The sequence below is a fragment of the Monopterus albus genome, unplaced genomic scaffold, assembly GCF_001952655.1.
Source record: "Monopterus albus unplaced genomic scaffold, M_albus_1.0 scaffold306.1, whole genome shotgun sequence".
Taxonomy (NCBI): domain Eukaryota; kingdom Metazoa; phylum Chordata; class Actinopteri; order Synbranchiformes; family Synbranchidae; genus Monopterus; species Monopterus albus.
The window spans coordinates 221,536-238,737 of record NW_018128186.1 but is presented as its reverse complement, the minus strand read 5'-3'; the positions used below and the strand labels follow the sequence as shown (position 1 = coordinate 238,737).

The following is a 17,202-nucleotide window of genomic DNA, read 5'->3' as shown; positions in this document are numbered from 1 at the left end:
TGACGTACGCCAGCATCCCCGTGCCTCCACTCTTATATGTAACCTTATGTTACATATAAGAGTGGAGTGTTAACTAGTGTTAACTACAGCCATTTCCATCCTCTTAGCAAAGTCCACCACCATCTGTCCTTCTAGGTTCCTTCCCTTAACACCAAACCTGCACATCACCTCATCACCTTTGTTCCCCTCACCAACGTGCCCACTGAAGTCTGCTCCAATCACCACTCTCTCCCCTCTGGGAATACTCTCCATCACCTCATCTAACTCACTCCAGAATCTCTCCTTCTCTTCTAACTCACACCCTACTTGTGGAGCATAACCACTGACTACATTCAACATTACCCCTTCAATTTCCAACTTCAAACTAATCACCCTGTCTGACACTCTTTTCACCTCTAAAACATTCCTCACGAGCTCCTCCTTCAGGATCACTCCTACTCCATTTCTCTTCCTGTCCACACCATAATAAAACGGTTTGTATCCCCCTCCAATGCTATGCGCTTTGCTACCCTTCCACCTGGTCTCCTGCACACACAATACATCTACCTTCCTTCTCTCCATCATGTCCACCAGTTCTACCTTTGGACCTATACTCCTGCCTTTCCTCTTCTCTCTCTGTCTACGAATCCTTCTACCTCCTCTCTTTCTTCGACCAACAGTAGTCCAATTTCCGCCACCACCCTGTAGGTCAACAGCACTGGTGGCGGTCTTTGTTAACTCGGGCCTCAACCGATCTGGTATGAAATTCGCACTGATGATTGGCATGTTTAAATTTGGCATGTTTTTACGCCGGATGCCTCTCCTGACGCAAACCCCTCTATTTATCCGGGCTTGGGACCGGTGCAGAAGTCACTGGCTTGCAACCCCTGTGGCTAGATTAAAAAAAAAAAAAAAATCAAATACAGTGCCTATAAAAAGTATCTACCCCCTTGGATGTTTTACCCTTTTATTGATTTTATAAATCAATCATGGTCAATATAATTTGGCTTTTTTGACAAAAAAATTACAAAACACCTCTTTAATGTCAAAGTGAAAACAGGTTTCTACAAAGTAATGTCAATTAAACAATATGTAATGGGAAATAAGAGACTGCATAAATATTCATCCCCTTGGCTGCAATCACAGTATTCGGTCTGTGTGGATAGGAGTGAATACTTTTTATAAGCACTGTACATATTCAACAGTGGCTGAACAAGATGCAGAGTGCAAAAACAGGCTTATCAGGAATAAATAATGGTGTTCAATAAAGGGATTCTGCTGTCAAGAAATAACAAGCTGCATCAGCTTGATGTCTTTTTAGACAAAAACAGTGCTCTAAGTGGTAGGAAGACTAGGCCATTCACCTCTTCCTACTTCATTTAAGCACCCACGTGTCATCCCCAGAAGGGTGCCAGAGGATTTCAAGGGAGGCACAGTGCGAGGAAAAAATAAACCAGAAAAAATAATTGTAAGCCTCAAACCTCAGCTCAGCTATGTGTGGGGTCAAATACATAGGTAGTACCGTCAGTGAGAGAAGAGACAGCATCTGGGGCTAGGAGAAAACAGAATAACTATGTCGATGATTATTTAAAGCAAGGATTTTCATGGCCTGGCCCTCATGATGCTCCTCCATGATACCACAGTGTGGTATTTGCAAAGTGATGGTAGCTAATGACAGAAAGAGACCATGTAAACAAGTTAACACTCTCCCATGGTGTGACAAATTCAGAACACTTATTTCTAATTTACCTGGACTTTAAGGATCTGTAGAATCCCTGTTAGCACTGTAACATTGCCCACTTGCAAAGCAGTCAATATTTACTAGCAGCTACACAATGTGCCAACATTGGCAATACAGCTGTAAAGATATTTTAACGTTAGCCATCCTTACTCGCTTATTAGAAGAGTTGGATCTCCATGACTGACAGTGTTGTGGTAAGAACAGAGACACGGAGAGGAGGAGCTGTTCACTGACAGTTTGTTGCAAGTGTGTATGTGAGAGAGCAAGACCTGGAGCAGCTGAGTGAATCAAAGCACTGTGCGCAGTTCTGTGATGAAATAAAAATTTAACAGAGTGATGAAAAAGACCGTCAAGAGCAAAGGGAAATTGCCTTCTAGTTAATTGATCATGGATGCCATCGTTCTCTCGGACAGATATAGCCAAATATACTTAGGTGGTCATTAATATTCCTGGGTTGCCTGCCCAAGTGAAGTTAATGTATGGGAAATGGTGTATTTCATATTCAATATTATCCAGTATTCAAGTATTGTGGAATAAAGTCTGAATACATCTGCACACCCTAGGACTGGAGAAAGAAAATAATAAAGCCACTGATGCACTAGCCAAAGGAGGGGAACTACATAAAACCCTATATGAATTCAAACCACAAAACCCTATCTGATTTTGCTGATGGCGATCAACATCACCAACCAAAGTGGGGGAATGTAGGACTGGACATGGGATAATGGCCACGTGCCAGACAGACTATGGCAATTCTGACAGGATTTACATTCCATTTTATGGGTCCCTTTTGTTGTACGTCCTCCTCCTGTTTGTCTCAAGTGCCTATTTTGAACTTAATTTACATACATTGACAATATTGTAAAAGGTACAATATGCATGCATGTTCAACAATGTATTTGAGGCCCCTAAAACCTATTGCATCCATTTAAACTGTGCATCAATAAGAGTTTTAAAAAATGACAATTTGTGGTTTCAGGGGGGGTCAGTGCAAGGACAATTTCCAACATACAGGTAATTCTTCCTATGTGGCAACTGTGCCAACATCATCTTTCTAACACAATCAACATCTTTGGTAGAATGTGCTGTACCCTACAGAAAGGATGGGTTTCAGTGTCACTGAGTTGGTAGTATACTGAAATTGTCTAAATTTGAACCTAAGGTGACAGAGGGAAAGTAAAAAATTACCAAGTAAATTCTGATCATAGTATTTCATTTCTGTAAATTAGAATGCCATTACCATTCAAATTTCAGTACAGCATGCTAATGAAAAGACAATGGATAAGAGATACAAAGAGAAGTCTAGCATGACTTGCTTACTCTGACTGCTCTCCATCATCTGGCAGTATATTGCGGGTGCACTGCAACAGATAGTTTCTGAGAAAGAGGCCCCTGAGTGGGTGCTGGACACCACGACACATCTCAACCAGGTCCTTCAGAATGTCCTTGCGAGACTGGGGGAATGAGCGAACATACACCACGCCCACTGTGATTAGCAGATAGCTGTGGAGAGATAGGAAAAAGAGGCTTGATTTGGCAAGACATTCACATTTGCCTAAACAGTAGTATAAACCAAAAGCAAACATTTGTGTGATGTCTGACATTTATTCTTGAGAGAGAGCAAAGTGAACTTAAATGGAGTGCAGCTAACATAATAGATAATTACTTGAAACTTAAGTATTATCATAAAAATGTACTTGAAGTATTAAAAGTAGAAGTAGGCTAGGGCTGCTACTTTTCATTTGAATTTAGAACATTCATTTGAATGGGATAAAAAAAAAAAATTGAACTGTTTGAATCCATAAATGCATGCTACGTCAATAAGCACAACAGACTATGTAATTTGCCTTGTGGGCCAGCAGAAGATGTGAAATTCATACATCAGCTTGACCAGTTACAGTCCTATTGACCTCTCAGTAAAGTAAACTAGCATTATGTTGCATTACATTTGCAAGGACAAAATACAGGATAGTAGCAAGCAAATGAATCTGAAACTTTAGGCTTATCAAAATCAACTGTTCGGAACATAATTAAAGCCACAATAACTAAGATACAATCATTCATGTCAGATCCAGTGTGCTTGAGTACTGATAAAAAAAATATGTCACTGTCAAAACAGATCACAATGTCTTTTGGCATTTAAAAGCTTTTACATTTTAAAATGTGAGTTACAATAATTTATTAACTTATATTTGAAAGAAAAAAGTTCCAATTCAAAATAGCACTATTTGAAGCCATTTTATGCTTGATGGAAATTTAGAGATACTCACAGTCTTGGGATGATATTCCCTGCATACTGCACCAGCTCATAGAGATCTGCCACCTTGCGACCCTTGGCAAACTCATCAGTCAGATAAACCTCCAGGTAGTGGAGTTCATCAGAGATGGCCATATCTGAAATGACTGTTAGGGACCAGTGCAAACCTGAATTATCCACATGCAACAATAATTGCTTGCAGCATGTCAATGCTACAGCAGTTGCCTCCTTGATTTGAAGGGATGTCTTTAATAAAAACCTTTAGTCATTTACCTTTTAATAATACACTTACAACTTTAAAAGATACAGAGCTCATAGTAGCTTTTTGGAGAGAGCATAGAGGTCCTCAGTTCACCCAGCATGTTGGAAGCATGCTTCAGAGCATCCATCAGCTTGTTTTTGTCCTACACAGCAGACAAAATAGAATTGAGCTATGAACATACCCATACAAAAAGTCATCACAACTGAAATATTTCACTATTTCAAGAAAATATTGTATACAAGTTATATCATATTAATAAGTTAAGAATGTTTTACATATAATGCAAACTTTTAGTGAGTGAGGGTAAAATTGAGCATGAGACTGACAGGGGCACTGGGGCAGCATCAGCAGTAATGTGCACGATGTACCAGACTATCGTGGTGAAGAAGGAGCTGAACCAAAAGGCAAAGCTCTCAATTTACCAGTCAATCTACATTCCAACTCTCAGCTATGGTCACGAGCTGTTGGTAGTGACAAAAAGAACAAGATTGTGAGTACAAGCAGCCGAAATTAGCTTCCTTTGCAAGGTGGCTGGACTTAGCCTTAGAGATAGGGTGTGGAATTCAGACATCCAAGTAGAAGTGCTGCTCCTTCCCATCAAAAGGAACCAGTTCTTGTGGTTTGGGCATCTTACCAAGATGCCTCCAGGGCACCTCCCTTTGGAGGTTTTCCGGGCATGTCCAACTGGTAGGAGACCCTGGGGTAGACCCAGAACATGCTGGAGAGATTATATACTGCATCTCATCTGGACTGGGAATGCCTCAAAATCCTGCCAGAGCTAGAAAATGTTGCCAGGGATAGGGACATCTGGACTACCTTGCTGAACCTGTTGCCATGGCGACACGATCTCGAACAAAATTGATGAATGGACATCTGACTGTAGTACTTCATCCTTAAAGGAATCAACTTAGGTAGATATTTTTCAATGTTGGACATTTGGATAAATCCCAAAAATATGGAGCATGTGATTTACATGCTGTGCTGTGACCGGAGAGAAGTCTTCCGATGTCACCAGTGTGCTACACACAAGGAAGCTGTTCATTTTCTGATGTACACTTGCACAGTTTGTTTCCCCAATTATACAATAGCCTTGACCATCTTTTTAACATTGTCGTAAGTGCTGTTGAAACAGTTTTAACACAACAATGATGCCCGTTTAGTCAAGGCTGATAGATATTGTGGTCCTGTATCCACATCAGAAAGTGATCACTACTCATCTTCTGCAAAAAAGTAGTAGAAAACGGTTGTGTCTATAGCTGCATTTACATGGACCCTAATATTCCACTAATAATCAGAATAAATAGCTCAATCAAACTAAAAATGCATCCTATAAACACATCAATTGGAACAGACTAGACGAAACAGCAGAGGGTACACAGCCCTGTAGTGATGGTCCTTGATGTTTGACTGACCACCGTGACTATCGGCAGCAGCTGAGTCAAGAAGTTGAAGACCCACTTGCAGGTGCCCGTGTCCACCTCCAATCGCCTCAGCTTTTGCGGAATGATTGTACTAAAAGCCAAGCTGAAGTCAATGAAAAGGATCCAGGTATAGGTGTCCTGTGGGTGAGACAGTGTGAGGTGGAGTGTAGTGGAGATAGAAGTTTCTGTGGATTGATTAAGTTTTATATGCAAACTGTATGGGGTCCAAGTTTGCAGGGAGGTCTTAATGTGCTGCATGATCAGCTGCTCAAGCACTTCATTAGGATCAGCATAAGGGCCTTTGGTTTTTTTAGAACAGGAGTAATGGTGGGACTTTGAGTCAGGTGGGCACTATTGCCTCAGCAAACAAGATATTAATCTCTATTAAAACATCCTTCAATTGCTGCACAGTCCTTTAACACATGCCCAGGGATTTTGTCTGGCTCTGCAGCTTTGCATGGGTTGATGCTAGCAAAGGTCTTTTTTTATTCCAGTTGTTGACAGCTAGAGTACCTGGTCTATGGATGATGGTAAAAGCATCTGTACCTGAGTGGTGTTACTGACCTCAAAGTGTGCATAAAAGTAATTTTGTTTATCTGGTTTTGAATACAAATTGACAAATCCAAATTACTATAGCTACAGAACCCATCTGTGACACCAAGAATCAAAATTGAATCAAATCAAATCAAATCAAATCGTGAGTGTGCCAAAGATTCTCACCCCTACTACAGAAACACCTTGAACAAGGGAAAACTACGGTCCAAATCTCCGGCAAATAGTACACAGTGAGGGAATTACTGGCTACACATAAAATGCATGTGTATGTGTAATGTACCCAGCCTGTGGTAAAGCACATCAAATGCAAACTACACAGACTTCAAAAAGAAATGTGCTCAGTAGGACTAATTGTAACAGACTTTATTCTGTTTCTATAAACTGTTGCAGCTGTTTATATTTGGAGAAATAAAAATATTGCACTTCATTTTTAGTTGGAAGTTTGTAAAAAACTGACAGAAGAAAAATGTAAAGCTTTAATACGTTTTATTTTCATTACCTCTGCAGAGGTCATGTGTTTGGTTTTGTGCATGTATTGGGTAGCAGGATTATGGACTATCAGCATACTTTGTGTAGACATTGGTGGAGACCAACCCTAGAATTGATTAGATTATGGCTGAAAAAGGTCAAAGTCACAAAAAATTATGAAAAAAAAAAAAGTGCAGCCAAACCACTAGATGGATCATCAGCATACTTGCTATAAATGTTGCTGGGGACGAACTTTAGAAATGATTAGATTTTGGCTGAAAAAGATCACAGGTCAAGGTCACAAAAATAATGAAAAAAAAAAAAAAGTTAATTGTTTCAGAATGATCAAACCAGAGCCTCCTCCTGTTGCCGTTGTTTTGTTGATCTCAGAAACAGACTTCAGTTTACCCTAACCACAACCACTGAGGGGGTCGCTACATAAAACCAAGGTTTAACCAGGGGGGAAACATCTCGTCAGGGGAACACTTTGACACAAAAACTGTCATGAAACCAGGACAAAGCATAAACAAAAACCACTGACAAATAAGATGCTTTCGACAGTGACAATACCCTCAAATCCTACCTGCCATATTTGAGCCAAAATATGAAAGTGGACAGCATGACAAACCACATCAGCATTAATTTAAATGTCTCCTCCATAGGTAGGTAAACAATGGTACATGTACCGATGAAAACGGATGTGTAACACTAAAAGACGGTAATGGAGAAGCCCCATATTTTAATTGGCATTATGCAGACATAGGCTGCGTCCAAAACCGCCTACTACATACTGTATAGTAGGCGAAAAGCAGTAGGCGAGGCGAGTAGTATGTCCGGATTCGTAGTATTCCAAAAACAGTAGGCGAAAAGTACCCGGATGACCTACTGCTTCCGGTTGGATTTTGCAGTGTGCATACGATGGACACTTCACTATCCCATGATGCCCCGGGAGAGGAGTTATCCAACGAAGAAGACGCTGCTATGAAAACGTATGTCACGTGATGTATCAACATGGCGGATGTAGTACGTCCGAATCTCATTCATACTACCAGGCTTCATACTATACAGTACCTACTGTTTTAATGGTCAGTAAGTAGGTACTTCATCTCTTTCAGTATACAGTATGTAGTAGGCGGTTTCGGACGCAGCCATAGTAACTTCTCCAGCCTTACACCAATTCTCTCTAATGTTACAGAAAGAAGGCATTAACAGGAATGCAATGTAGGGTTTTTGTTTTTTTGTTTTTTTTTGTTTGTTTTTTTAAACTTACCGTTACATCCAACAGAGTAGTGGAGTAGTTCTGTAAATCAAACCTGTGATCGCTACGTCTTCTTCCACAAATCCCTCACATTACAGGTGAACAGGTAGTATTGCAGTTACAAAAACATCACATCTCTTAAGAATTCTCTTGCCAACCCACAAAACATCACATGCAGCAGACACACTGGCCTCCAGCAGTCAAAACAAACAGGTACTGTGCCCTGGGGGAATCCAGCTTTAATAAGCTGATCATTCACCACCCCAGGGTGCTTCACTGGCCGGCTGCTTGTAGGTTAGACCTGGTCAGGTAAAACAGCAAGTCCCTGTACAGGAATGTTCCCAGACATGCAGTAACTTCAGGCCCTGTATTTTTCCCCACATCCTCTGGTCACAGTGCAGCAGCAGGAGGGAAATTATATCCACAAAACTGGATGCAAATGAAAAATCCAGCTTTTATTATGGAACCGGTGAATGTCAGGCAAGTTTGCATGAATGCGCAGAGCCAGGAGAATATGACCATTCAAGGAAATCGTGAACTATTGCCTAAGATTTTACAAAGTTGGGAAAAAGTTCTCACCTTGTTTTTTGAGCTTTCAGTCATATTTAAGATGATCATTCATTGTTGTAACATTGCAGATATGTCAGAAAACAGAAAAGCATGCCATGGCCTTTTTAATGTATGATAAAGAAAACATACATGGTACATGGAATTGAAAATGTTCATTGTAGACATCAGCAGTTTCCCTCAGCAAAAGTTTAGGCTGGTCTACTTGTCTCAAGGAGACTCAAGGAGTATACAAAAGTATGTAAAACAGAGCTGACAACTCATAATTTAAACAACTACCACAATTTTAACAACAGTTATACTGAAGTCATCCTACCAGGCATCGCTTCATCTGGAAAGACTGGACCTTGACAGCCTGCACAGCTTCATCTAGAAGCTTTTCTTGTTCATCCTGGGGCGACTGCTGTGTGGTTGGCTATGACAGAAGGATAGAGACAACTTGTTTAAATGTTTGATCTATTAGCAATGTTTAAAATAACGCTGTAGAATAAATCAAGAGTCAAACAATATTGCACTGTAATGAAATGTCATCACTTTTGTACTGGAAATTTCTGTATTTAACAAGCATTGTTTACTAATCAGTTGACTTTTCCCCAGTGGACTGGATTATAACTAGGACTGAAACGATTCCTTGAGTAATTTGATTACTAAAAATAATCAATCCAAAATGTTTCCACTGAAGCTTCGATTAATCCATATAGTTTATACAGTGCCTTGCGAAAGTATTCGGCCCCCTTGAACTTTGCGACCTTTTGCCACATTTCAGGCTTCAAACATAAAGATATAAAACTGTAATTTTTTGGGAAGAATCAACAACAAGTGGGACACAACCATGAAGTGGAACGAAATTTATTGGATATTTCAAACGTTTTTAACAAATAAAAAACTGAAAAATTGGGCGTGCAAAATTATTCAGCCCCCTTAAGTTAATACTTTGTAGCGCCACCTTTTGCTGCGATTACAGCTGTAAGTCACTTGGGGTATGTCTCTATCAGTTTTGCACATCAAGAGACTGAAATTTTTGCCCATTCCGCCTTGCAAAACAGCTCGAGCTCAGTGAGGTTGGATAGAGAGCGTTTGTGAACAGCAGTTTTCAGTTCTTTCCACAGATTCTCGATTGGATTCAGGTCTGGACTTTGACTTGGCCATTCTAACACCTGGATATGTTTATTTGTGAACCATTCCATTGTAGATTTTGCTTTATGTTTTGGATCAGTGTCTTGTTGGAAGACAAATCTCCGTCCCAGTCTCAGGTCTTTTGCAGACTCCATCAGGTTTCCTTCCAGAATGGTCCTGCATTTGGCTCCATCCATCTTCCCATCAATTTTAACCATCTTCCCTGTCCCTGCTGAAGAAAAGCAGGCCCAAACCATGATGATGCCACCACCATGTTTGACAGTGGGGATGGTGTGTTCAGGGTGATGAGCTGTGTTGCTTTTACGCCAAACATAACGTTTTGCATTGTTGCCAAAAAGTTCGATTTTGGTTTCATCTGACCAGAGCACCTTCTTCCACATGTTTGGTGTGTCTCCCAGGTGGCTTGTGGCAAACTTTAAACGACACTTTTTATGGATATCTTTAAGAAATGGCTTTCTTCTTGCCACTCTTCCATAAAGGCCAGATTTGTGCAGTATACGACTGATTGTTGTCCTATGGACAGAGTCTCCCACCTCAGCTGTAGATCTCTGCAGTTCATCCAGAGTGATCATGGGCCTCTTGGCTGCATCTCTGATCAGTCTTCTCCTTGTATGAGCTGAAAGTTTAGAGGGACGGCCAGGTCTTGGTAGATTTGCAGTGGTCTGATACTCCTTCCATTTCAATATTATCACTTGCACAGTGCTCCTTGGGATGTTTAAAGCTTGGGAAATCTTTTTGTATCCAAATCCGGCTTTAAACTTCTCCACAACAGTATCTCGGACCTGCCTGGTGTGTTCCTTGTTCTTCATGATGCTCTCTGCGCTTTAAACGGACCTCTGAGACTATCACAGTGCAGGTGCATTTATACGGAGACTTGATTACACACAGGTGGATTCTATTTATCATCATTAGTCATTTAGGTCAACATTGGATCATTCAGAGATCCTCACTGAACTTCTGGAGAGAGTTTACTGCACTGAAAGTAAAGGGGCTGAATAATTTTGCATGCCCAATTTTTCAGTTTTTTATTTGTTAAAAAAGTTTGAAATATCCAATAAATTTCGTTCCACTTCATGGTTGTGTCCCACTTGTTGTTGATTCTTCACAAAAAATTACAGTTTTATATCTTTATGTTTGAAGCCTGAAATGTGGCAAAAGGTCGCAAAGTTCAAGGGGGCCGAATACTTTCGCAAGGCACTGTATACAGCTTTACTGTATTTCGCATGGATCACTATTACTGCTGTATAAAATGGACAAAGAGACAAAACAGAGAGGCGAAAATGACAAAGCATCCAAAGTTTGGGATCACTTCAAGCTGAGAAAAAAAAATACAACACAACACAAAAAAACTCTGTACAGTGTGTCTCTACCACAGTAGCACAATGATAATGCATGAGCATGTCAGCAGAAAGCATCCTGGCTATTCCACAGAGTGGAGCTGACAGAAGCTGGTGACATTAACGTAAATCAATATGACTGCTAGCTGAGATTAAAGCTAGCAAAGAATGCATGTTTATTATGCTATGTACCATATAATGGCAGGTTAAGATGGCATGGTGGCCAGTTATGATGTCCCCAAGTTAACTAGCTATATTTTATTCAAGAAAACGATTAGAGAAAGCAAAATGCTTTAATGATAAGGATAAAGATAAGGATAATGAGTGAATGCATTAAAGCTGCTCCAATACCATTCATGGTATTATGAATATTATGATCTTATTTCTAGGACAAATGATGTTTCAGATAACCACAACATAACTTTGATATCCAGAATAAACATTCTGGATGCAGACATCCATGAATGTATTGTGAATATCTATAAGAAACTAAATAAAATTAAATAATCATTATAAATGAAAATAATGACAATGGACAGTAGAAAAGTGAGTTCTTAGTGAAAATTCCTATTTCAGATTTCCAGAATAAACTATCTGGATACATGCGTTGTGTATCCACTATCAAAGCCTAACGAGCAGCATACTTTGCCCCACATAACCTCTCGGTTTGACATGTACCGTCCTACTTTGTTTTTCCAAACCCTTTTGTTTACTTTTTAAATAAATTCAGCTACCCAAAGTAAATCTTGAACACTGGCCTCTGAGGTCCTGACTCACTCTCTTAACCACTCCCTTACAATGCCATATAATGATGGTCAATAATACACAAATGTGCCAAAAAATAAATAAAAATCAGCGAGCATTCATAAGCCAGCTCAGTAAACAAGTTAAATTATATTTATGGTTCCATAATAAGTAACACCATTTTCCAGACCTAACCTACCATTAACACAAAGCATCCCTGAACACAACATCTGCACTGTATTTGCTCAGGTTAAGCAGTGGCTGATCCAACTGGCGTGTAGTGGCAATCACCTCTGAGAGTCGGGTCCACTCAGTTGTCCAGCCACTCACTGTTCTACCAAGACTGCCAAACAAAAGAAGAATACACCTACAGTCCCAGTGAGTCAATAACTATTACCATCAACACCATTACAACTTCTGTGTGGGTGGAGGTGTGAAGGCAAGTCTACAGGATCATCAGGTGGGCACCTCTCAATAACTGGTGTTTCATTGAGTTGGGTCCATGACACCAAGAAGGCTAGGGTTAGGGTTAAATACAGTCAAACAACAGAACTCTTAGAACTAATTCAGACCTACCAACCCCATACAATCACCAGAGCCTGGATTAAAAAGCACTTACAGGAAAACACCCTAATGAGCCAAAGTTTCTCATGTTGGTAACTTTTATACAGTGAGGAACAGAAGTATTTGAACACCCTGTGATTTTGCAAGTTCTCCCACTTAGAAATCATGGAGGGGTCTGAAATTCACATTGTAGGTGCATTCCCACTCTGAGAGACAGAATTAAAAAAAAATTCAGGAAATCACATTGTATGATTTTTAAAGAATTTATTTGTCTTGCACTGCTGAACATAAGTATTTGAACACCTGAGAAACAGCAAGAATTCTGGCTCTCAAAGACCTGTTACTGTGCCTTGAAAAAGTCCACCTCTACTCCACTCATTAATCTAAATTAGTAGCACCTGTCTGAGCTCCTTAATGGGTAGGGCTTCTATGTTCAGTAGGTAACATGTGAAGTGCACTCCCTACACCTACCAGCGGGTGTCTCTCTAACACAATATTCACAGGCTGCAGTGCTGTTCAATTATGTGTGGGTGGGAATATGGGAGATGGAGATATAAAAAAATGAAAGACTTTATTGCTTTGGGGGACACACATGCATATATGGCATACATATGTATATGCGAACTCATGCACAAGCAAAGACACTCAAAGGATGGGGGCAGCAAGAGAAGCAGCTGGGGATCCAATAAATTAGAGATGATTGAAGATTACAGTTTAATATAACAAATCTGTGGGACCTTCAGCTCAGTTCACTCAAATTAAAGGAGCACACACACAGTTTCCATAGTGATGATGAAGTGATTCAGGAGTATGCCATAAAAAATGACCATCTGTCAATACCCTTAAATTATTCTCATGATTGTTCTCATGATGAAACAACTACAGCCACCCAGCTACATTATGAAGGATCATCACAGGATTTTACTCCTCTCCACCAAATAAAAGCTTCAAGCACTACTCTAAATTCAAATCACTTTGAAAATACTAGCCCACATTTTTTATTTTTAAGGACATTATTTCCTTTTATGTCATGTTGCATTAATGCATAAATGATGAAGAACAACACTGACAAAGACTCTATTGATGGAAGAAGAGGAGAAAAGGGAGAGGAGATGTTCTCTGCTAAAGAGAGCTCAGTTAACCCGGAGTGGCCTAGCGGTCTCCAGACCTCAATCCAATAGAACATCTTTGGAGGGAGCTTAAACTCCGCGTTGCTCACCGACAGCCCCGAAACCTGACAGATCTAGCAGAGATCTGTGTAGATGAGTGGGCCAAAATCCCTGTTGCAGTGTGTGCAAACCTGGTCAAGAACTACAGGAAAGGTTTGACCTCTGTAATTGCAAACAAAGGTTTCTGTACCAAATATTAACACTGATTTTCTCAGGTGCTCAAATACTTATGTTCAGCAGTGCAAGACAAATAAATTCTTTAAAAATCATACAATGTGATTTCCTGAATTTTTTTTTTTTTTATTCTGTCTCTCAGAGTGGGAATGCACCTACAATGTAAATTTCAGACCCCTCCATGATTTCTAAGTGCGAGAACTTGCAAAATCACAGGGTGTTCAAATACTTCTGTTCCTCACTGTATATGAAGATCTAATCAGATCTCTCAGTAAAAGGAGTGTGAGAAATTGAAGTGGTCTCCCAGCACAAAGAACCATATGTACTTCACCGCCGCTTCTTTGACATTTGGACTAGAGAGCGTAGCAAAGTAGACTGCCATCCTTAACCATGTGTTTGCACACAATACGTCAAACAAGAGATCTGAGTAAATGGCTCTTTGTTTGCTTTTTTTTAACAGAAACATCATTCTACAAGCTAAAGAAGGCTTTGACAAATAAAAGTATTGATAGACGTGGAGAAGCTGAGCCCTCACTTCCAGACCTAGTCTCTGGAGACTTTCCACAGTGTCATTCTGCGGTTCACCCCAAAGAATGTGCTCTTTCCTTTCTTTGGAATGCTGTACAGGTAAAAATAAATAAATAAATAAAAAGTCTGTGTTCTTATAGTTAAGTATACACAATATATAATGTACCTGTACTGTTTGCTTTTCCCCCCTCCTTTAGATTGTACCTGCCAGCACTACACTTCTACTATATTGGCTGGCCATGATGCAGAGTCAGTTTCCCAAAGGCCAAAAATGGTGAAGGCATCGCAGAGCCAGTGAAAGCAAAGGTAACCTTCAGTAAGTTTTACCAGCTTTTATTGAAACTTCTAAGCTTAAAGGAAACCACTACACATTACATAACAATGGAAAACAGAACTGTAGTAGAAATTGAACAACTAGTAGTGATATTACTAGTTATAATTACAATGGTAAAAAATAAAACACACACAGTAACATTGTTGACACAGTCAAGTTTCATGTAAACATTCAATAACATTCTGACCCAATGCTAATTTGAGAGCAAACATAAATAAATCTTAAATTACAGAATACTTTGATGACTTTATGGAGCTGATCTCCACAAAGGTGTTTCTGAACCCAGCCCCATACATGGAGGCAGTGATGAAAACTATCAACCCCCAGGCCTCTCTGTGCTCAGTTTGAAAGGACAGAGAAACGGGAGGAGATTGGCAACTACGTCTCAAGGTTCAGTCCAGGTCAGGTCTGAACCCAACATACATTCCAGCAGTGTCAGGAAACATATGCCTGATTTGAAGGACCACATGTGCCTGAAGGACCACTCTGATTTTCCTGCCCAGAAAGCCCCAACACCAACTTACAAAAGCTCTTCTAAGCCACTATCTGCAGTGACTGAGTAAAGACCAAAAATGTGTCCATTTTATCTTTGTCCTTTTTTGTTACATCATATCTCATATTATTTATTTTTCAAGATTTTTTTGGTTAATTACTTTCCAACACAGGCCTGCTTTAATTCTTTCAGTAACAAAATAAGTCAGTACTAGGGTTGCAACAGGATGAGATTTTCATGGTATGATAGTCTCAGAAAATACCATGGTTTTACAGTATACAATACTACACAATTACTATTATCACAATTACTATCAGCTACAATGACCCTCAAGGGAATTAATTGCAAGTGACTGTGACAGTTGATTGATCTGAACTGCAGAGCTAGACTGACCCTAAAGAATAAACAGAATGCCCAATTCTTTTGTTGGAAGCATGAGAAGTGAAGACAGGAAAGGACTGTTTAAAATCAACAGAAAGTTTACTCGAAGTCTGGGCACAGGTAAAGCATTACAGCGCTGGATTCAGAGAGACAGAGCTCACGGAGGAAAATCCATTCTCTGAACCCCGAGTTAGGTTTTCACAATACTTTTAAGTTCCTGGACTGCTCCGCCCTGAACAGAGTTGCAACATTCCACACTTCGTAATCCTGTTGGCCATTTGGTGTAAGTAGGAGCTCACACCTCCTTGCTGGAATGTGGTAAAATTCAGGTGTGTGCGTGTGTGTGTGTGTGTGTGTGTGTGTGTGTGTGTGTGTGTGTGCATGCACGCGTTTCTCAGGTGGCAGCTTGATCTTGATCAATGAACACCGAACAATGGGTGGTCTGGGGTGCAGGCCACCTGTGTGTGATGCTAATAAGTATGCTAAACTGGCCAGGTGGTCATCTCAGGTTGTGGGCCCTCTGCCTCTGCAGGGCACCCCATGACAAAGCAGAACTTGGGATATGCTAAGTGGGTCCAGGTGTGGGTGCAAAACAGGCCAACAGGTCTTTGTTAAAATGTAAATAGGCTGTCTGGTTAATTGGAGATGCAAACATCCTGTCTCTACAGAAGTTATAGCATACAGTCCCACTGCTACCCTCAGCACAATACAGCAGTCATCAATACATTTTTAATGTGTATAAGCAAGGAAAATAAAGGTATGAAAAATAACTAAAAGAAACTAGAGTTATGAAAAGCAAAGGGAACTAAAAGTATGAAAAGTAACTAAAGCTTATAAAGTAACAAGAGCCTATAAGAATCGAATCTTACAATTATAAACATAAAAAAATTTAAACTATAACGTTATACAAGTAAAGCATGCTAGTTTGCATATTAGCACCAGTAGCAGAGGAAGTATTGTAAGATTGGATTCTTATAGGCTCTAGTTACTTTATTAGCTTTAGTTAATTTTCATAACTTTAGTTTAATCTAGCCACAGGGGTTGCAAGCCAGTGACTTCTGTGCCAGTCCCAAGCCCAGATAAATAGAGAGGGTTGTGTCAGGAGAGGCATCTGGCATAAAAGCATGCCAAATTTAAACATGCGAATCATCAGTGCGAATTCCATACCGGATCGGTCAAGGTTAACAACGACTGCCACCAGTGCTGTTGACCTACAGGGTGCTGGCAGAAATTGGACTACTGTTGGTCGAAGAAAGAGAGGAAGTAGAAGGATTCATAGACAGAGAGAGAAGAGGAAAGGCAGGAATATAGGTCTGAGAATAGGGACTCAACGTTGGCACAATGACAGGGAAAGGTAGAGAGCTGGCGGACATGATGGAGAGAAGGAAGGTAGATATACTGTGTGTGTGCAGGAGACCAGGTGGAAGGGTAGCAAAGCGCGTAGCATTGGAGGGGGGGATACAAACCGTTCTATTATGGTGTGGACAGGAAGAGAAATGGGGTAGGAGTGATCCTGAAGGAGGAGCTCGTGAGGAATGTTTTAGAGGTGAAAAGAGTGTCAGACAGGGTGATCAGTTTGAAGTTGGAAATTGAAGGGGTAATGTTGAATGTAGTCAGTGGTTATGCTCCACAAGTAGGGTGTGAGTTAGAAGAGAAGGAGAGATTCTGGAGTGAGTTAGATGAGGTGATGGAGAGTATTCCCAGAGGGGAGAGAGTGGTGATTGGGGCAGACTTCAACGGGCACGTTGGTGAGGGGAACAAAGGGGATGAGGAGGTGATGGGCAGGTTTGGTGTTAAGGGAAGGAACCTAGAAGGACAGATGGTGGTGGACTT

The 17,202-nt window shown here is 40.4% G+C and overlaps 1 protein-coding gene across 1 annotated transcript in view; it reads right to left on the bottom strand.

Moving 5' to 3' along the window:
- The window catches only part of vps35 (VPS35 retromer complex component), a 63,775-nt gene that overhangs the window by 39,267 nt on the left and 7,306 nt on the right, over positions 1 to 17,202 (bottom strand). Inside the window, exons 2-5 of the mRNA XM_020623621.1 lie at positions 8,825 to 8,923; positions 4,285 to 4,381; positions 3,991 to 4,114; positions 3,041 to 3,223 (exon numbers count right to left, since the gene is read on the bottom strand). Of these exons, the coding sequence (XP_020479277.1) occupies positions 3,041 to 3,223; positions 3,991 to 4,114; positions 4,285 to 4,381; positions 8,825 to 8,923 (503 nt within the window). The remainder of the gene's footprint in view (positions 1 to 3,040; positions 3,224 to 3,990; positions 4,115 to 4,284; positions 4,382 to 8,824; positions 8,924 to 17,202) is intronic.